The sequence below is a fragment of the Gymnodraco acuticeps genome, unplaced genomic scaffold (genome assembly GCF_902827175.1).
Source record: "Gymnodraco acuticeps unplaced genomic scaffold, fGymAcu1.1, whole genome shotgun sequence".
NCBI classification, from domain to species: Eukaryota; Metazoa; Chordata; class Actinopteri; order Perciformes; family Bathydraconidae; genus Gymnodraco; species Gymnodraco acuticeps.
The window spans coordinates 738,226-759,359 of NW_022989750.1; the positions used below are offsets into that span (position 1 = coordinate 738,226).

Genomic DNA, 21,134 nt, shown 5'->3' on the forward strand with positions numbered 1-21,134 from the left:
AAAGCACCACCTGCTGAAAAATCAGAGCTCAGTGTGCCGAATTTAAGGGCTATAAAGTTAAACTCAAGGCTAAAAGAAAAACAGTTTCAACTGCCCAATAATCGCCAAATAGTATATGTGCAAATTGATAATATATCACTGCCCATCGACAGAACTATCTGACTATAATTACATTTGCACTGATCAGGTTATTTAAATATCTAAAACATTATCCACAACATAAGCAACTGGAAAGTATGTCAGAGCAATGCATACAGTCTACGGCAGAGTAAGTTCATTAAACCAACTTGTTGCCCTAATAATTTATATCATATTAATGTATCTGTGTCCACAAACTGTATTGTACGGCATTGTTCATTATGAAAAACATTTTACAAAAGCACTAACAACCCGACGCATGTAAAAAAACTGAACAAATGAACTCCACACATTAGATAATGCTAAGATAAACGTTAAATAAAGGAAATTAGGTTTTTATATTTACTTTTGGGGATGACTAATGTATGAAAGAATAAAGTAGTACATTGTAGCACAGCTGAGCGTGATCCCATTTGTTAGGATTATTAAAAACTGATAACACAAAGATATCCGGGGTATGTTGAGCTGCCTTTGTAGTACAAGCCTCAAGTATAGGTTTAGATCAAAATATATAGAAACATGTTTCTCATACTATGTTCACAGAAGCATATCTCTGTAATCAGACTGACCCATAATTAGGAATGAAATCATAAGTAAGCCGAATCAAAGGCGTTAATGATGCCAGCTATATCACTTACCAGGTAAATAACTAGTACCCTGATTTAGTACTGTGGGTTAACTGTCGACGACATAGACGCTGTGTTTGACATACAGTAAAGGACACCTGCCAACCAATCAACAGCTGGTTTGTCATGGTAGAAACGCTGGGTTACGTATTGTAACCCTTGTTATATTAACACAGGCGGAGCCCTCTACTGGACTCTATGGGGTACTACCCTCTATGCAAGCATTCACCTACTGAGATTTCTATAGACGTAGCCAGCACTACCTGAATGCGCGCGCATCTCACCGTATAAAAGGAGGCCTGGCCTCCTGACTATCATCCTACACCTCTCTTCAGCGAGCGATATAGGACAGACAGTGCCCTGAGTAGAGGGCTCCGCCTGTGTTAATATAACAAGGGTTACAATACGTAACCCGGCGTTATATCTCTCACAGGCTCCGCCCTCTACTGGACTCTATGGGTACAGTGGGTGGAGCCCTGATGTATACGCGCACTGTCGTCCAACAACATCATTCCACCCTACTGCCCCTGATCGGCTTTTCTGGTCAGCAGCTGCTGCCCCACATTCTCCTTTAACCCGGTTGTGACGTGGAGAAGTCTGGGCTACGGCTGACAGAGCACACTGCTGCGCTTACCTCGCAAAAAGTGCACTCACAAAACAGTGCAAATCTGTGCTCTGGAGCAATTTCTACATGAAAGTACGCGTCTTTCAGGTCGATGGTGGTGAACCAATCGCCTGGCTGCACAAGCCCCAGTAACTGTTTCATAGTTAACATGCGGAATTTCCTGCAGGAAAGGTGGCGATTCAGACCGTCTCTTTGAAACGGACATTATGGAGAAAAGTGGAATTGTGGAATCGTTTTTACTCCGGGTTCATACACTTTTTCAGCAATGATTTTCAATGACTTTTCCAAGACCTTTGCCTAATTTTCCATGACCAAAAAAATGACTCAGCGGTACCACTGAAAATTGGATTCTGCTTTGTCAGCATACTCGTCTGCCGACTTCTCCAATTCACCAATGTCGTTCTGTACTCTGGCCCTCTTTTTTTTAAGTTCATCCAACTCATCTGCAAGAGCCTTTCTTTTTTGCACACCCTTTTCCTTAGCATTGGCCCTCTGCTGGTCATCCAGGTAGCTGTGGTACCTTTGCCTTGCTCCAGAAACTGAGATCAAAAGATCTTTGGTGAGTTGCACATTGGTTACACCGCCAACAGATCTGATATGGCCAACGATGAGCCTCTGAGCAACCAGGGAGGCCTCCTTCTGATTCTCCACAATCAACTCTTTATTGATTGAGAACCCTCTCTCAACACTCGCCTGTCCATGAGAGAGAACCAGCAGCATTTTCACCACATGCCACACCTTGGAAAAAGCTTTGTTGGCTCCCATTGTTGAATGTAGTAGAGTGTCAACTCTGTCTGTAATGGGCTCAAATTCCCTGAAGTTTGCTTGAAGGGCAGCAAAATCACAAAACTCGCTGAACTCTCTAAGGATGTCATCACACACTGACTCCTTAACATGGTTAGCCCCAACAAGGTGGTGCAGAATCCTTTTCATTTGAGCCAGGCACACTTCCTTGGACTCAGCCATGTATCTTGGGTCAAGGCACCGCATACTTCTCACAAGCTGCTGGTTCACTGGAGCCTTATTCTGTAGCTTCTCCAGTAGCTTGATCAAGAATGTCTTGCATTCCATCCTGAGCTCCAGTGCCTGCCTCTCTGATACCTTGTTGATGGATCTTAGTTGCTTAAGACAGGTTTCAGCTGAGACTCCCAGGTTGATTTTTGTGGCATCCTTGTGTATGCTGCTGTCTTGGAGAGGGATATGAAGAAGCTTCAAAACTGTGGTGGCCTCCTTCATAGGTTCCTCTTTGAAGAATCGCCCCATTAGTCCTGTGAATAACATAGAATTAAAATTGGTGTGAAAAATTCAAGTGCAACTGTCAAATACCAGATATACACCAAGAGATGGAAAATATTGTTTAGTCTATCTGTACAGATGAAATGCAATTGCATATTTGTACCAAATACATATTTAAACTTACTAGGATGAAACAAAACAATGAGTTGAATCAACAGAAGATTTATAAATCTCAGTTTCATTTTAATAGTTGTGATTTTTTTATTATTCTTATTTTTGTACATGTAATCGTGTAAGAAACTCTGATCTGTGCCATTTACTAATTTATCACAATTGTTTTTGTCTCTGTTGCAACTTATACAAATTAAAGTTAGTTTTTATACAGCAGTTAGAAGCCTAAGTCAATTAAAGATTAATGTTTTGGCTCAGATAATTAATGTGTGATGAACATTTACCATAGTTGTATAATTGATTACCTTATTTTCTGTCATTTCATGGTCTTTAGCCATTACGATAATCAAATAATTGTCAGTTGCAGACCTACTAATTTTACATCATGACATCTCAATGCTTAGTCTGAATGAACTTCTCTGGTTTGCGTGTGGTTTTAATCTAAGCCTTGATTCCTATCCTGATGTTGCTAGATTTTAATATGATTATTTGTATCTAATTGTGTATGCATTATGTGTCATGAAACATCCTGGCACTGTCATTTATTGGACTAGATCTGTCTTTCAAAATAAACTGCATCTCAATGAAACGACAGGGTAAAACATAGGTGAAATAAACTAAGACATGTTTTTTTATAAGTACAAATGTGCCTCGTCCCTGCGTGTTACTATTTCCAGTCTATAGGTGGCACTGTTGTTTAATTATCCATTCAGAGTAGGGATTTAAAATGTTATTGGAATTAAAAGAAACACAATGCTGATATGGAAGATTACCAAATTACTAGGGATGCACGATATTGGTTTTTTGAAACCGATACCGATAACTTCCTGCTTCTCAAGACCGATACCAACAATTTCTTTACGCCACTAATTATTTTAACGCGATTAACGCATGTGTATTTTTTTTCCTTGGCCGCCCCGTAGTTTCAGAGCGCATCGAGTTTAAAATACCATCTACAAGCTGATGCTGACAGCCCCGCTCCTGCCGCCCGCTTGTGGCAGACCACACTTCCACGCTCACCGGCAGGCACCGACTGGCCATCTGGAGGACCGGGAGGGTGTGTGTATGTGTGGCCCGAGCGAGAGAGAGACCTTACGTGCATTGTTGTTGTTAGCATCTGGTGCTAGCTAGCTGCGCTAACGGATATAAGGAGCTGTTTAAATGAAAACAGAGGAGCGACATTTCGCCATAACTGCGCCGAGCACTTGACTTTTTGCAGGAAGCCAGACAGTGGGACATTGTACGAAAAGTCAGCACACTCAGCACGGATAGTGCACAACATGATTGCAACATCCAGGCAGCTCCGGTTCGAGCATATGCCTTGAGTTGCACATAGCTCCAACGCCCATACCACCGACGACATGTTTGTTTACTGTCCTGGCTTCACGGCCGCACACCATTTACGTCACAGCCAGGCATGAGTTAGGGAACGCTGGATTTGTGAAGAACTCCCCTCTTCCTAAACCACTAATACCACAGTACTGGCAAAACGGGAGGAGCCGAGTGAAAAACAAGCGCCCCTCATCCCAATCCACCCACACCGCAGTATTTTTTTTTACCCAAAAAATATATTGTATATTATCGGGGCTATTAATACTGTTATCGGGTTTATCGGGATGACGTCATAATTCCTAATATCGGACCGATAATTATCGGGCCGATAATTATTGTGCATCCCTACAAATGACCAAATATGCCCATACTCATCTTTAATTATGATTGCTTGCTGGCTTCTTTTAGTTTTAGTTAATACTACAGCGACCCTGTATAGAACCTGTATTGGGTGCTGTGTGTGTCAGTCTTGCATCTCCCATCTCTCAGCCAATCACAATGCTGCAAAGTAAGGCTGGTCAGTGTGGGGGCCCGTGGTTGGGGGAGAAGAGGGGGAGAGCTGGCCAGTGTGAGGTTGACCCCGCTCTTGGAGTTGAAAGTTGAGAGTTTAAGTCTGCTAATGTTGTTGTGACCTGTTACGCTTGTATTGGACATGTACTATGTATGTTCACAAAATAGTTATTAAACTAAAGAACTACATTTTTGTCTCCGACTCCTATGTTAAACATTACAATACTATAGCGGCAGGTAAAACTAAATATAAGGCATTAGCTACATCATAGAGGGACAGAAACAGACAGCAACAGACAGTAAACACATATGAAATGAGACAACCTTACCTTTCATCAGTTGAAACAAATCCTCGCTGAAGAAGTGTAGCATAGGCTTATCCGTCTGGTAAAGGGTGAGGAAGGGCTTGATCTCTCTTGCGATGCTGTTGAATATCATCACTTTTGGGATGAACAGCGGATCCTGGGAGCTTTTCTTCACAGCCTCAAAAGACTTAACCTTAGGATCCGGTAGATCACCCTTGTTAACCAACTCCACGTAGGTTGTCACGTAGGGCCAAAACTTTAAAGCTCGGTCAGACACGGTGACATTTTCAATCCAACGGACTCTGCAGAACTTTAGCATCACGGTGTTGCATCCAGTGGCGGTAACAAAGTCCTCACGATGAGCTGGACAATCGTGGAAAAGCCAGTATAGGCTCGAGAGAATGTGCTCAATGTCCCAGCCGGTAGCTTTGCATCCATCTCTGAATGCATTGTGCAGGACATGCAAACCGCATGAACCAATGTTGAGAAGCGATTTGTCCGCCTGCTTCTGCATCTCTTTCTGTAGGAGTTCAAACACTTTCCAGTTCAAGTGTGGCCCGTCCATGGAAAGCTGAATGAGGTTATTCACTCCCGTCTCGGACAGTCCTTTGCTCATCTTTTCAATTATATCAATTGCAGTGGAATGTCCCAAAATTTCAGAGCCAATGTATTTCGTCTTGACTTCTGCTCCATCCCACAGCCTCACGTGTACATCCATTTGTTTTGACTGCAAATGGTGGTTCATCGTTTCATCAAACAGCACTACATATGCCGTTTGTTTAGAAACGTCAGTCAGAATGAGTCTCTTAAAATACGGAGCAAGCCCATATGTGCAGACATAGGAACACTTACTCTCACCGCATGCAAATTGAGCTGCAATCTCGCTGTCCGGGAACATCGCCGCAAAAAGACGGCTCGTGTCCTCGGATGACTTGTATGAGTAGTGAGAATCCATGATTTTTAAAGCCCAAAGTATCTCCGCTTTGATAACTTCGTGTTTTGACGGAACGTTTAACGTTGTCTGTTTCGTTGCTGTTGAAACTGAAGTAGCATTACTTGGTGTATTAGCAGCGTCAACATTCATAAATGTACTGAACATTGCGCTGCTAGCAACAGCGGCTGCTGCGGTCTGGTGCTTTGTCCCCTTCATGTGGCTAGCAAGCGCTGCCTCGCCCATATTCGAAATATCGATTATTTTAGAACATAGTTTGCACGTCTTGGGTCAGTGTCTTTTGACAGCCACAATTGGTAGTTATCCTTGAGAAGCCATACGTTGTTGAATCTGCACTTCCCTGGCATCTTGGCAGCATTATATCAAATAGCTTACTAGCTTCTACAGGCATAAGTAACTGTAGGTTAGAGGGGGCGTGGTAATATCCCTCACCCGCGAAATACCAACAGTTACATTTATTTTACGTTTCATTGGGCTACTTACAATACAATATTTATTATCATTATAGTATTACTATTTCGGTGATTATATAAATTATATTTGATGCAACTTTAGTTATAATTCCCAACCAGTCGATCGCGACCGACCGGGGAGATTCCCAGTCGATCGCGAGATGTGTCTAAAAATAGAACAACAATATTCTGTTTTATCTTTAATGTCCTATAACATAATCTTCCTGTGCCAGAATAATGCACTTGAACGCATCAAAGCTTTGTGATTGGCATGACCCCATGTGTCGGGGCGTGGCTGGTGGGCAGTGGGCACTAGTTAGCTGACGTTGTCCGTGTCAACAGGATTGACAGTCCGCACACACACAAGACCGCAATTATGGTAGAAGCAAAAAAGCCCAAAATATATCATTTTCACTCCGAGGCAGGATGATTATTTTTGTATCTATTCCAATTCAAAGTCCATCTGTCTCATCTGCAATGCGAGCGTGGCTTTATCGAAGAAGGGTAATTTAGGAGCGGCATTTCAAAACAGTGCACAAACGCTCCGAGACGGAATTCCCTCCTAATTCTGCCCTACGCTCCCAAAAGGTGAGGGACCTGAAAGGACAGCTAAATGCACAGCAGTCCATTTTCACCAGGCCCAACACCAAGAGCAAGGCTGCTACCACAGCATCTTATTGTGTCAGTCACGTTCTTGCGAAACACATGAAGTCTTTCAAAGATGGCAAAGTTGTGAAAGAAGCATTCCTGGAGGCTGCCGACGCGCTTTTGGGGGACAGTAAAAATAACAGTCTCACGAGGGCCGCGCGCCCACGTATTAATGCTGTATTTCCCATTCAACGGTGCGATGCATTAATCGGAGCTATTATACCAGGCAAGGTGTGTTTTCTGAAAACAGCACGCCGGCAATAGCGTCTCTTGAACCCGCACAGTGCTTTGACAGCACTCGGTTTATTCCACTCACGTGCACACGCCCACCTGCTGGCTCCCTATACTGGGGTTTACAGCAGGGGGCGGGGAGTGTAGGACAGTGTTTCTTCCTCTGGGGATGGGCAAGAAGCAGCCATGCTGTGATTACTCCTCATCCCGTGAGCAGGGAGATCGATCCATAGAGCCCTTCCGTAGACACGGGGGCTCCCATGAGATCAACACGGTCCTCTTTTGAAAGTGCCATGCGGCGTGATATCCCAGGGACATCACACGGCAGGCAGCGGCGGCGGCCTGTGATGAAGTAGGGTTGACCAAGGAGAGTACAGCCCTGGGCGGTGGACTTCCATGGACGCCGGAAGGAATGGCAAACGTGAATGGCATCCCCAAACACTCGAAGCAAAGGTGGTGGGGGTCGGCGCCCGCTACTTAAGCCGGGGCACGAAGGACAGTCCCGGGTCTCTAGAAGTGGCGACTCCTTGGAGGTATGATAACTCTTTCTTCTTCTTTCAAACGTCTTATCTCTGCTTCAGATGTTGCCCGCTCGCTGAAGCGAAAGGGATGATAGTCAGGAGGCGAGGCCTCCTTTTATACGGTGAGATGCGCGCGCATTCAGGTAGGCCCCACCCAAGGCCGGCTACGTCTATATAAATCTCTGTAGGTGAATGCTTGCATAGAGGGTAGTACCCCACAGAGTTCAGTAGAGGGCGGAGCCTGTGAGAGATATAACGTGTGTGTGTGTGTGTGTGTTTATTACTGCTGCACTCGCTGTAGGGCTGCAGGACGTCGCGTGGCTCTGGCTCAGCAGGACAGAGTGGATATAGACGTCGTTATCAGTGTGTGTGTCACACAGGTAGAGCTGAAGCACATCTCCACTGTAACCATCCAGAGCGCCCACCAGGGAGCGATCAGAGCACAGCTTCTGGAAGGCAGCCCTGGCCTCAGCAGTCCAGCTGCCCTGCAAAAAAAAAACAGACCACAACAATCTTATTCATCAAACTCAACTGCAACTAAACACTCTGTAACATCTGCAGCTTGATAGCTTGAAGAAGATAGTGCTCAGATTTGCCCACTGTCAATTTAATGAATATTAGACTCACAGCGGTGGGTTTAATTCCAGCGAGTGATGACGGGACAGCTTGTGCTGGAAGATTTGAATAACATGACCTGAGGAAACAGAAATGAACAGTACAACAAAACACATGAAACTATCAGTTCAGTAGTAGTACTTGTTGGATCGTTTAACCGCTTAAATGTGTTTAAAATGCCCCTACTTGAGAAACTTGAGGCTGGCGCTCTGTACCACGATCATATCGCCAAAGTCGACAGAGTACACGACAACCTGAGTGGGGCTGATGATCTGATGGATCACCACTCTGTAGAACCACATTCCTTTAGGCGACATGCAGCAGACTTGACCCCTTCGTACAAATTGTCCAGGGAGGCTATAACGCATCGATACCTCAGGGCTGGTGTAACATCGTCTAAAGGCGAGGGAGGAAGAAAGATAAAACATATGAATTACTGGAAGTCATTGCTTATAGAGACAGCTTTAGGAAGTAAGTACGCTTATGGAGAGTATTGTTTAAGGAGTGTCAGATACATTTTGTAATGTAGTTCAGTTTCTAACTTTAATTCTGTCAGTGTTTGGATTCTTGCTGCTTTTTTAGACAATTCAAAATGGCCTTCATATTGGGACAGATGCAGGGAGTGTTATTACATTATCCTTTGACTAAGCTGCCACTAGCATATCCTTCACCTCATCTCAATCATCATGTCCTCCATAGCTTGGGGTTCCTCCTTCTCGCTGAAGCGGATGTAGAAATGTCCAGGGGAGTCCACCTGCTCCACCAGGACCTCCACCAGCTCCCTGGCTCGATGACGTGTCGGAGGTTTGAGGCGTTGACTCTGCAGAGCGTCCAGGGGCACCGCAGTGCTGCTGTGGACCTGGATAGTAGGGTACATCTGAGACATCTACAGGAGGACGCATACAAAACAAAGATTGTTATTTTTCTACATCAATTTAAATAAGTGAACTAACTAGATATTACTAGCTAATTTGTTGCTTGTTCAAAAATAAATCTGAAGCTCTCAAATCTAACTGAGTGATAACAGCTTTTTATCTTACCTGCATATATGGATCAAATCAACTTTTTACAAATGGCATGCTAATTCATGATTTGCACTGGAATCACACCATTTGATGCTCTTATTAATGTCAAGACAGGGTGCTAGTTCACTTTATTATGCTGTTTCTTATTTTCACCATGGTTTCTACTTATTTATTTACAAAATGTGTTTTCCTTTTTTTGTTGAATATGTTCACCTACTTACTTTTATTTTTGTCTTTCACCCGCATTGTCTCTTTACTGTACATTTCCCTCGTTGGACGAATGACTGATTTCTGATTCTGACTGCGTGACAAAATCTTTATTTATATGTCTCTCTTAACCCTCTGGACGCCGGCGCGTCCAGGTGCGCATAATTTTACGTAATTAATCATATATTTTCGATTATAAGGAGTAGAAATATGATTCAGATATCCGCGGAATCGCTGGAAATTTAGCTTTCCAGCGGTATCTCCACTGTGAGACGGTAACCAGGTGCACAGCAGCCAATATGGGCCGCTCAAAGCATCTTGACTTTACACTGTGTGGGTTTGGTGGATTCATGTGTCCGTCAAGGAAATCTCGGCCGGCAGCCATCATGGTCTGAAATGACCAATGGACATCGAGAAATCACTAAGGACCTACCCACCAAGTAAACAAAACAAACTACGTGTCTCCCATCAGTTTAGGTCTGTGAGGAGAGAGAGAGAAAATGGCTAAAAAAAAACTGAAGAAGAAGAAGAAGAAGAAGAAGAAGAAGAAGAAGAAGAAGAAGAAGAAGAAGAAGAAGAAGAAGAAGAAGAAGAAGAAGAAGAAGAAGAAGAAGAAGAAGAATAAAGAAGAGAAGAAGAAGAAGAATAATAAGAGTTAGACGCAGAATAAGAAGAAGAAGAAGAAAGTAAGAAGATAAGAAAAGGAATAAGAAGAGAAAAGAATAAGAATGAAGAATCCTCGCTCCTCCTCCCCTCTCCTCCTCCCCCCTCCTCCTCCTCCCTCCTCCTCCTCCCCTCCCCTCCTCCTCCTCTCCTCCTCCTCCTCCTCCCTTCCTCCTCCTCCTCCTCCTCCTCCTCCTCCTCCTCCATACTCATCCTCCTCCTCCTCCTCATCCTCCCTTCCTCCTCCCCCCTCCGCATCCTCCTCTCCTCCTCCTCCTCCTCTCGCTTGTCCTCCTCCTCCTCCTCCTCCTCCTCTCCTCCTCATCCTCCTCCTCCATCCGTCCTCTCCTCCTCCTCCTCCTCCTCCTCCTCCTCCTTCCTCCTCCTCCATCTCGCTCCTCTCCGCCTCCTCTCCTCCTCATCCTCCTTCAATCCTCATACCTCCTCCGCCTCCTTCCTCCTCCTCCTCCTCCTCCTCCTCCTCCTCATCCTCCTCCTTCCTCCCTACCTCATACTCCTCACCGCTCCTCCTCCTCCTCCTCTCCTCCGTCCTCCTCCTCCTCCTCCTTCCAGCTCCTCCATCCTGCTCCTCCTTCCTGCTCCTCCTTCCTGCTCCTCCTCCCTCCTCCTCCTCCTCCTCCTAACTCCTCCTCCTCCCCTCCATCCTCCTCCTCCCCCTCCTCCTCCGCCTCCTCCTCCTCCTCCTCCTCCCCTCCTCCTCCTCCTCCTCCTCTCCTCACGCCATCCTCCCTCCTCCCTCCTCCTCCCTACTCCATAATAAGACCACGCCGCGAAGAAGAAGACTCATAAAGAATAAGAAAACAACTAATTACTCCCATTTTCCCTTCATTCAGTTTAATATTACAGTACTAGTGTACACTGGCAATGGTGTGGGAATACCCGCGAAAAAAAAAATGAACAATAGGTTTATTGATATATATTTTTTATCGATAGTCATGAACTTTTTATTGGACAAAATAGACTCCATTAGCAAACGTTTAGTCTGTGTTAACGTTATTTTGGTGTGTAAAAGTGAGATTACATGTGTAGAAGATTAAATTAATCATTTATTCGTCCCACAACGGAGACATTTACAGTGACATGTTTTTGCCATCGATTATTTTATCATACTGTTCTGTACAGATGAGACTTTGTCATAGATTTATCTATATGTTTGCCTGTTATTATTTTACCGTCCTGTACAGATGAGACTTTGTAATCAGATGTAGCCTATGTATATGTGTGTCTGTGATTTTATACTGAATGTAAAGTAACTGGAAATACCTGTGTGTGTTTGGTTGATTATCCCACTTCTGACACCAGATGGGTAAAGAGGGTACATATTTGAAATATGACAGAGGGAGAGGCAGAGAAAGACAACTGTCTGATTCACCATTTATTTGTTTTGATCACTCTGACTTGTACTCTACAGTATTGGGTTTTTTAGATTTCCATAACAATTGGCGCTGCGAGCAGGGTCTCTGCAAGTTCGATTGGGAACACCTCCGGACGCTGGTGGTGGCCGGCTCCAGGATCCTCGGATCCTCCTCTACCCGACCAGCGCCTGAGGTGGAACTGATTGACTTCACGAGATCCAACGAACTCAAAGGCTTTGTACAGTGTCTAAATTGTTTAAAGTAAACGTAAGCAAACTCCATGACATTTATGAGAGGGGCTGCTCGAAGGGATATTTGGGGATATCCGATATATCGTAGCCTGGGTTTACGATCAGTGTTTGTGTGATTTGTACTGAGAAACTAATATCACATCATCGACGGATGAAAAAAATAGTGTTTTGATAACACAGGGTGTTTAGAGTAAACACTTAAAGACTTTGTCATAGGAGCAAAGCAGAGGGGGGGGCTTGTACACTCTCCTGAGGGTTCGATTGTAGATGTCATGCGAGCAGAAATGGTGAAAACAGTCTGTCTAAATTAGATATCTGGACGGAAATGTTCGGATTTCCAAAAGGAGGTTTTTTGAGTAAATTAAAAATCAAGAACCTAAAGAATAAATTACAAGAAGAAGTAGAAATAAAAATAAAGTTAAAGTAAAAGACTTATATAGAAAACTGGACACTCACAGAAAGTGTACTTACAGAAAGTGTTTATAATAAATACTGGGAGGATTAAGCAGAATGCCGTGAAAGAAGGCAGTTGGCCTTGGGCATTAAAGAAAATATTAAGGTTGAAGATGAATGTGAAGTAAAGAAGGAAAATAAATTATTTCCAAAACCATGTAAACCCCAGACATCTCTGTATCCTTCCATTGCAGGCCTGAATGACCTCTCCTCGACTGGGTATCCTTTCCCTCCCCCGGGGTACAACCCTGGCAATCCGGCAGGCCCACCTCAACCACCTCCACAAGTCCCAGCCATGCAGTCAACAGACTCCCCGTAAGCTCGTCCACCCCCATCAGCCCCAAGTAGATGGGGACAACAGCGGGATAAACAAACCCAAGCCCCAAGCAGGTGTTTGGGCAACACACCTCAGTAATGCCTTTCTCAACGGACTCACAGACACAGCGCAAGCTACGCAGAATGCTGGCCGGTCACAATACCGAGGGAGAGGCAGAAGAGGTTTTCCGAGGCAGAAGACGAGAAGCAAGACCTTCATTTGAGAAAGATGTTTCAAGTGTGGCAGTGTTGAACATTGGATTATGGGACTGCTCACAGAACACTGGCAGTGGAGGCAGAGAGGGACAGCAAGGACGGGGCCATTCACAATCAGACTGACCTACACCAGATGGGGAGGAAGGGGCCGATCGAGCGAGACGGAAATTCAGCCAGCAGCATCGAACCAGGGAAGTGATACAGACACACACATCATGCTATTGAGTAGTTGGAAAATGTAGAAGACATGCCTGTGGTTATATATATATTTGAAATATGACAGTGAAACAGCATTTGAGAAATGTCCCACACTGACTTTGGCTGTCATGGGTGTTCATGTTCCATTTTTTGGTTGATTCTGGGGCTACACATTCTATAGTAAAAAGGGCAGATTTTCCTGATTGCAAATTTAGTGGTAGATTTATGCACTCAATAGGAGCGGCTGGGGTGACTGTAAAGGAGAAGTTTTTGTATCACTTCAGAGTAGAGATAACGTTGATGATAGTAATCCATTTCCCACATCAGTCAAAAACAGTTTATTTTATCCTCCGTCTGCCCTATAAATACTGGGCAGAGATCTGATTCTCCGGTTCGGCTTAGACCTCATTTTTCCACAAATGAGGGTATTAAAGTCCGGCAGCCATCTCCTACGATGGTTCAAAAACTGGCATTTGATGATAAAGAACTGTTAGAATGTGTCCAAATAGCCCTAAGCTATCAAATGGCTGCTGACATATCCTGATTATCAGGTGTATTTTCAGGCGTTTGACTGATCAACGTGTTTTCCACCTGCGGTGTTCATGGAAGCTTCTTTTTGCATTGTACTAACGTTGTTGATGATCCGTGTAAATGCTATGAGAGTTTTTCTGTTAGAATGTGTGAATGAGGAGCTCATGCTTAAAACTATGCTTGGAGGTTGCTGCGCAGCTGGTTCCTGTTGCACTCACACAACACAAACCGTGTCAAATCCCAGGGGCGGTCCACACATTTCACTAGCCAGGGGCCCCACTGATAGATAGAGGGATTTGGGTCTAATCGTTAAAGATTTGGAGTCAGTCACTGATTGGACACCTACACACATAGAATATGTCATGTACACATGTACATGTGTCACGTGACGTGTATCAAATGAAAATGTGCACGAACGTAGCCGTTCTGCGCACATTGCTGTTGGTTGAGGATGATGAGGTAATTCTCATATCTCTGAGCTTCCTGCCGCGCTTTCAGATGTGCCATACTCACTCTGGGCAGCTCACAGATATGACGTATGTTTAATGTCCACGTTCCGTTCAAATCAACCCCCGTACCCATTGAAACGTGAAACTGTTGATGGCATTCGGCCAGTGTTTACCTCTCTGCTTAAACAAGGGGTCATTATTCCGTGTAACGATTCCGGTACGCACTCCAGTGTTTCCTGTCATAAAGATCAGAGACAAAACCTCCTGACGAGTGGAGATTTGTCCAGGATTTACAGTAAATGCAGCTGGGCATGCACCGCTCGTACTAAATCCTTATCTGATTCTTTCCCAAGTTCCAGCGTCTGCAAACATTTTTACTGTCCTAAGATCAAATGCATTTTTCAGTGTTCCTGTACACAAAGACAGTCAATTTTGGTTCGCATTTGAATATAATTCACACGTTTGTATCAAGGCTACTGTATACAACCAGGCATTGTGTGAAAGGTTGGTCTCTCTCCAGAACAGTGTGGAGCTGATACCATTTCCTTGTTAAAATACCTCGCAGCCGAAGGCCAGAAGGCCAGTTTGTCAAAACTCCAATATGTACAAAGAACAGTCACATTTTTGGGTCATGTCATTTCAGGAGAGGGGAAAACGCTTTCAGATATTCTGCTCTGCCAAAACCTGTCACTAAGCGACAGATGATGTCATACTTGCGTATGTGTTCATAACACACGGCTGTTGTTATGCTTGCTGTGATGTTACATTAGTCCGTTCTCTGCTTGTAATTATGCCGTTACAAGTTTAATATTCTGAAAGCCAATACTTTGTTTATTCGAAAACAGATGAAAACAAACTGTCTTTTATACAAAATGGAAGTATCACCTCTCTGGGGGGGAAGGAGCCGGAGCTTGTGCGGGAGGTGGAGCGTTACCAGTTGGATCTGGTTGGGCTCACCTCTACGCACAGCGTCGGCTCTGGAACCTTACTTCTGGATAGGGGTTGGACTCTATTCTTCTCCGGAGTTGCTCAAGGTGTGAGGCGCCGGGCGGGTGTGGGGATACTCACAAGTCCCCGGTTAGGTGCTTCGTTGTTGGAGTTTACCCCAGTGGACGAGAGGGTCGCCTCCCTACGCCTGCGGGTTATGGGGGGGAAAACTCTGACTGTTGTGTGTGCTTATGCACCCAACAGCAGTTCAGAGTATACGGCCTTCTTGGAGACCCTGGAAAGAGTCCTGTATGGGGCTCCTGAAGGGGACTCTTTAATCTTGCTGGGAGACTTCAACGCACATGTGGGCAATGATGGAGACACTTGGAGGGGCGTGATTGGGAGGAACGGCCCCCCTGATCTGAACCGGAGTGGTGGTTTGTTACTGGACTTCTGTGCTAGTCATGGATTGGCCATAACAAACACCATGTTCGAACATAAGGATGCTCATAAGTGTACGTGGTACCAGAGCACCCTAGGCAGAAGGTCCATGATCGATTTCGTTATCGTATCATCGGACCTGAGGCCGTATGTTTTGGACACTCGGGGTAAAGAGAGGGGCGGAGTTGTCAACTGATCACCATCTGGTGGTGAGTTGGGTCGAGTGGCGGGGGAAGCCTCTGGATAGACCTGGTAAGCCCAAACGTGTAGTTCGGGGTGAACTGGGAACGTCTGGAGGAGGCCCCAAGTTCAGGAGGCCTTCAACTCACACCTCCGGCGGAGCTTTTCGGGCATTCCTGTGGAGGTTGGGGACATTGAACCAGAGTGGTCGGTGTTCAAAGCCTCTATTGCCGAAGCCGCGGCGGGGAGCTGTGGTCTCAAGGTCCTAGGTGCCTCAAGGGGCGGTAACCCTCGAACCTCCTGGTGGACACCGGTGGTCAGGGAAGCCGTCCGACTGAAGAAGGAGGCCTTCAGGGATTTGTTATCCCGGGGGACTCCCGAGGCAGTTGCAAGGTACCGACAGGCCCGAAGGGCAGCAGCCTCATCCGTGGCCGAGGCAAAGCAGCGGGTGTGGGAGAAGTTCGGAGAAGACATGGAGAAGGACTTTCGGGCGGCACCAAAGTTGTTCTGGAAAACTGTCCGACACCTCAGGAGGGGGAAGCAGGGAACCATCCAAGCTGTGTACAGTAAGGATGGGACGTTGTTGACCTCAACTGATGGAGTGTTAGGGCGTTGGAAGGAACACTTTGAGGAACTCCTGAACCCGACAACTCCGCCCTCTATGTTAGAGGCAGAGCTGGAGTATGACGGGGGATCAACACCAATCTCCCGGGGGGAGGTCACTGAGGTCGTCAAACAACTCCACAGTGGCAAAGCCCCGGGGGTGGATGAGATCCGCCCGGAAATGCTGAAGGCTCTGGGTGTTGAGGGACTGTCATGGTTGACACGTCTCATCAACGTTGCGTGGAAGTCGGAAACGGTACCGAAGGAGTGGCAGACCGGGGTGGTGGTTCCCCTTTTTAAAAAGGGGGATCAGAGGGTGTGTGCCAATTACAGAGGCATCACACTACTCAGCCTCCCCGGGAAAGTTTACTCTAAGGTACTCGAAAGGAGGGTCAGGCCGATTGTCGAACCTCAGATTGAGGAGGAACAATGCGGATTCCGTCCTGGTCGTGGAACGACGGATCAGCTTTTTACTCTCGCAAGGATCCTGGAGGGGGCCTGGGAGTACGCTTATCCGGTCTACATGTGTTTTGTAGACTTGGAGAAGGCGTATGACCGAGTTCCCAGGGAGTTACTGTGGGAGGTGCTGCGGGAGTATGGGGTGAGGGGGTCTCTACTCAGGGCCATCCAATCTCTGTACTCCCAAAGCGAGAGCTGTGTCCGGGTCCTCGGCAGTAAGTCGGACCCATTTCCGGTGAGGGTTGGCCTCCGCCAGGGCTGCGCTTTGTCACCAATCCTGTTTGTAATATACATGGATCGGATTTCGAGGCGTAGTCATGGGGGAGGGGGGTCTGCAGTTCGGTGGACTAAGGATTGCACCACTGCTTTTTGCAGATGATGTGGTTCTAATGGCTTCATCGGTCTGCAACCTTCAGCACTCACTGGATCGGTTCGCAACCGAGTGTGAAGCGGCTGGGATGAGGATCAGCACCTCCAAATCTGAGGCCATGGTTCTCAGCAGGAAACCGATGGACTGTCCACTCCAGGTAGGGAATGAGTCCTTACCCCAAGTGAAGGAGTTCAAGTATCTCGGGGTCTTGTTCTCGAGTGAGGGAACAATGGAGCGTGAGATGGGCCGGAGAATCGGAGCAGCGGGAGCGGTACTGCAGTCGCTTTACCGCACCGTTGTGACGAAAAGGGAGCTGAGCCAGAAGGCAAAGCTCTCGGTCTTCCGGGCCATTTTCGTTCCTACCCTCACCTATGGTCATGAAGGATGGGTCATGACCGAAAGAACGAGATCGCGGATACAAGCGGCCGAGATGGGTTTTCTCCGCAGGGTGGCTGGTGTCTCCCTTAGGGATAAGGTGAGAAGTTCGGTCATCAGGGAGGGACTCGGAGTTGAGCCGCTCCTCCTTCGCGTCGAAAGGAGCCAGTTGAGGTGGTTCGGGCACCTAGTTAGGATGCCACCTGGGCGCCTCCCTAGGGAGGTGTTCCAGGCACGTCCAGCTGGGAAGAGACCAAGGGGTAGACCTAGGACCAGGTGGAGGGATTATATCTCTTCGCTGGCCTGGGAGCGCCTTGGGATCCCCCAGTCAGAGCTGGTTGATGTCGCCAGGGAAAAGAAAGTTTGGGGCTCTCTGCTGGAACTGCTACCCCCGCGACCCGACCACGGATAAGCGGGAGAAGATGGATGGATGGAAGTATTATACAAGTAAAACTACATGTTGCTTTAATCCCATGTAATTGTAGAATTAACACAGTCTTCCTTTGTATAAGTCAGGTGTCTTGAGTAGTCAAAATTACCTACAAATCATTGTACACATTTGTAAATATTATTTTCCACTTGTTACCATTGTGAGGCTATTTTATGCAGCGCTGCGTGATTTTGTAGCTAGAATTCAGACTAATACACTCAGATCTTGTACTTGAGTAAAAGTAAAAGTCCTGCATTCAAAATGTTCCTCAAGAAGAAGTAGAAAAGTATTATCAAAATATAATACGGTAAAAGTATTCGTTGTGCAGATTGGTCCATTTCAGAATAATATATATGATATGTTTTATAATGATTGATCATGAAAGTGTTCTCAAAGCTGGTAAAGGTGCAGCTAGTTTGAATGACTTTGTATACTGCAGGGTAGCTGGTGGATTTACTCCATGCATTTTATCCGATGACATTATCAGTGATTTTAAACTGATTAATTACCGAAATAACATCAACACTGTGGGCGGCGCCATTTTACCGGACGTGACGTAAACCATGCGTTTGGTTTCGAGGACACGTTGATGTTCATGTTCATGTTATTTACTGTAGTTACTCTCTTCAAATATGCCTCATTGTATCGCGAAACATTGCCACAATTCTGATAGGAACAATCCACGGAATGCTCGGTTCCATCTGTTGCCAAAAGGTAAGCGTAGGAAGTACGTTCGGAGGCAGTGGCTAGCGAAATGTGGCCGGCCCGAACCGAAAGATCCACAGGCGCATGTATGCAGCGAACATTTCAAGTTTCCGGACGACTACTCTGAGAGTATGATAAAACATAACATGGGATTTATTGAACAACCATTACTTAATGGAGATGCAGTACCATCGGTCTTTCTGGTGTCATCACCGACCAGGACACCCGTTCGGCCAGTTGAGAAATCGCCCTCTGCAAGTGTGAAGCGACGGAGGACCAGAAGTAGTGCTCGGAGTAAGAATAAGGTATGTTATAGCGCATTTCCATTGCAGCGGGTAGCCCCGTTTAAACGTCCTTTATCGTCCAGGCCAGGCCAGTTTTTGGTGGCCTTTCCATATAGCGTAGTACCGGCTAGTGGGTATTTTCCCCCAGTTTTTCCGGCCCCATAAAATCGTGGTTCTAGGGCCAGGGACAACGAGGCTGATTATGCTAAACTAGAGAGGGAATCGCTAGCAAGGGTGGTACTACATGCATACATATCTAGTAATCAAAATCATTGTATCTACTAAGTAGTACTAAGTAGGCTCGAACCTGTATGGCTGAATTCCCCCATCCAATCTCTTCATATTGCTCAAAACTTCTTCCTCGGCTGACGAGTCCGAACTCAAATACTATGCCAAGTTTTCGTGTGTTTACAAAGTGAACGCATGGATGACGTCACGACCATCACGTGACTACTGAAAATGGGCAAAATGGCAGCGGCCTGACGGAATATACATGTTTTGATCAAAAAGAGCTATAAAATCATTATTTACCGGGGAATATCGCTGATTTCTTCAGGGTATGGTTTAAACATAATGTTTCACTAAATACTGAAGTTTTGATTAATTATCTAATGAGTGGAGCATTCCTTTAACTGTGGGAACTTGTCCAGGCATCTTAAGTGGGAGTGGACTTGAAATCCTTAACTCAAGGTGTAGAACAATTAAGTTATCAAGCCAATTGCATTACAATACCTCAACTTGAATTTAGTTTGAAGTCAATTAATGCAGAAATCAGAGTTTAAATAACACAATATTAAGTTGATGTAATTACCAACATTATTACGTCAACACAACTTATAAATTAATGTTGCAACTTCAACTGTTTATCTAAATCAATTAACTCACATTTTTATCTTGCAACCAGTGCATTTAATTAAGTGGAGGTGAAAGGTCGCCTGAATTCGTTTTTTAGACGTACAGATCACTCATTTTGAAATATTAAACTTAGTTTTCTTTTCTTTAATTTTTCATCCTCGTGTAGAATGCTATCACGAAACACACATTTGGTTGTTTATAGCATAAAGAACATCTGAGTGAGTTAATGTGAGGTGACGAACACGACTGTGTTGCCGAACTTCTCATGGTGTGCACACCTAGACCGGACTTAAAAGACGTTCCTCTGACCAACGCTGACCTCATTTTGTATGTTGATGGGTCTGCACTAATCGGGTGGGTTTTTCTGTTGTTTCAGATTCTGCTGTACTCCGTTCCGGACCAATCCCATGTCTCAGCACAAGCAGCAGAGATCATCGCACTAACTGAAGCCTGCACGTTTGCAGAAGGCAAAACCGTGACTATTTACACTGACTCACGCTATGCTTTTGGGGTAGTGCACGATTTTGTGGCTATTTGGAAGTGTAGACAATTTCTGCAAGCAGTACAGACCCAGTTTCCCTAAGAAATTGGGTCTGCTAATTTAGCTGCTGACTCAGCCGCAAAGGCAGCTGCTCCGATTCCTCTCGCACCTCACTAGCATTGAGTAATTAATTAGCATTATGCTAATGAGGCAATTACGCAGATAGGAGAATACATGGGCATAGACATCAGAAAGCATTGTGCTTATCATCCACAGAGTGGGGTGGGGTGGAAAGAGAGAACGGCACAATCAAAAACAAACTAGCAAAATGCTGTGCAGACACAGGTCTGTCATGGACACAAGCTCTGTCCATTGTGCTGATGTACATGCGGATGTGGGAACGAACACGGAGCCAACTCAGCCATTTGAAATCCTTTTTGGGGCTCCTCCACAGATTGGACTCAAGGCTCCAGGATGTCCTCTTCCCTCCACAACTTTGTGTGAGGTTGCTATGTTGCTATGTTGTATGTTAACCTGTCATCCACTTTAGCGACTGCCACTGGTCCACTTCACCATCTCCAACCCGGCGACTTCGTGCTGGTCAAGGATTTCCGGAGAAAGAGCTGGAAATCCAATCGTGGGCAAGGTACCTACCTGCTTCTGGTCAACCAGATAGCGGTCAAGGTCGTAGAGAGAGAGCTACGTGGGTCCACGCCAGCCACTGCAAGGTCGTAGTCACAGGAAAGTCACCAACAGAAGTAGATGACAACAAGTGATGTGTCCAAGTCACCAACAGAAGTAGATGACAACAAGTGACGTGTCCTAGTCACCAACGGAAGCAGACGACAACAAGTGACGTGTCCTAGTCACCAACAGAAGAAGAAGACGACAACAAGTGACGTGTCCTAGTCACCAACAGAAGAAGAAGACGACAACAAGTGACGTGTCCTAGTCACCACCAGCACCACACTTGCACTA

General features: G+C 45.6%; 2 protein-coding genes across 4 annotated transcripts in view; both read right to left on the reverse strand.

Annotated features, from left to right (window-relative positions):
- tdrd5 (tudor domain containing 5) overlaps positions 1-21,134 on the reverse strand; it is a 48,478-nt gene that overhangs the window by 4,815 nt on the left and 22,529 nt on the right. For all 3 annotated transcript variants that reach the window (XM_034204913.1, XM_034204827.1, XM_034204993.1), the window contains 4 exons: positions 9,034-9,248; positions 8,549-8,758; positions 8,375-8,441; positions 8,032-8,232 (listed from right to left, as the gene is read on the reverse strand). In XM_034204913.1, coding sequence (XP_034060804.1) covers positions 8,032-8,232; positions 8,375-8,441; positions 8,549-8,758; positions 9,034-9,248 — 693 coding nt within the window. The remainder of the gene's footprint in view (positions 1-8,031; positions 8,233-8,374; positions 8,442-8,548; positions 8,759-9,033; positions 9,249-21,134) is intronic.
- LOC117539047 lies at positions 1,183-6,453 on the reverse strand. Its single transcript, XM_034205093.1, has 2 exons — positions 4,968-6,453; positions 1,183-2,657 (listed from the first exon to the last, which is right to left on the reverse strand). Exons 1-2 carry the CDS (start codon positions 6,118-6,120, stop codon positions 1,714-1,716), a joined length of 2,097 nt encoding a protein of 698 aa, XP_034060984.1. The 5' UTR covers positions 6,121-6,453; the 3' UTR covers positions 1,183-1,713.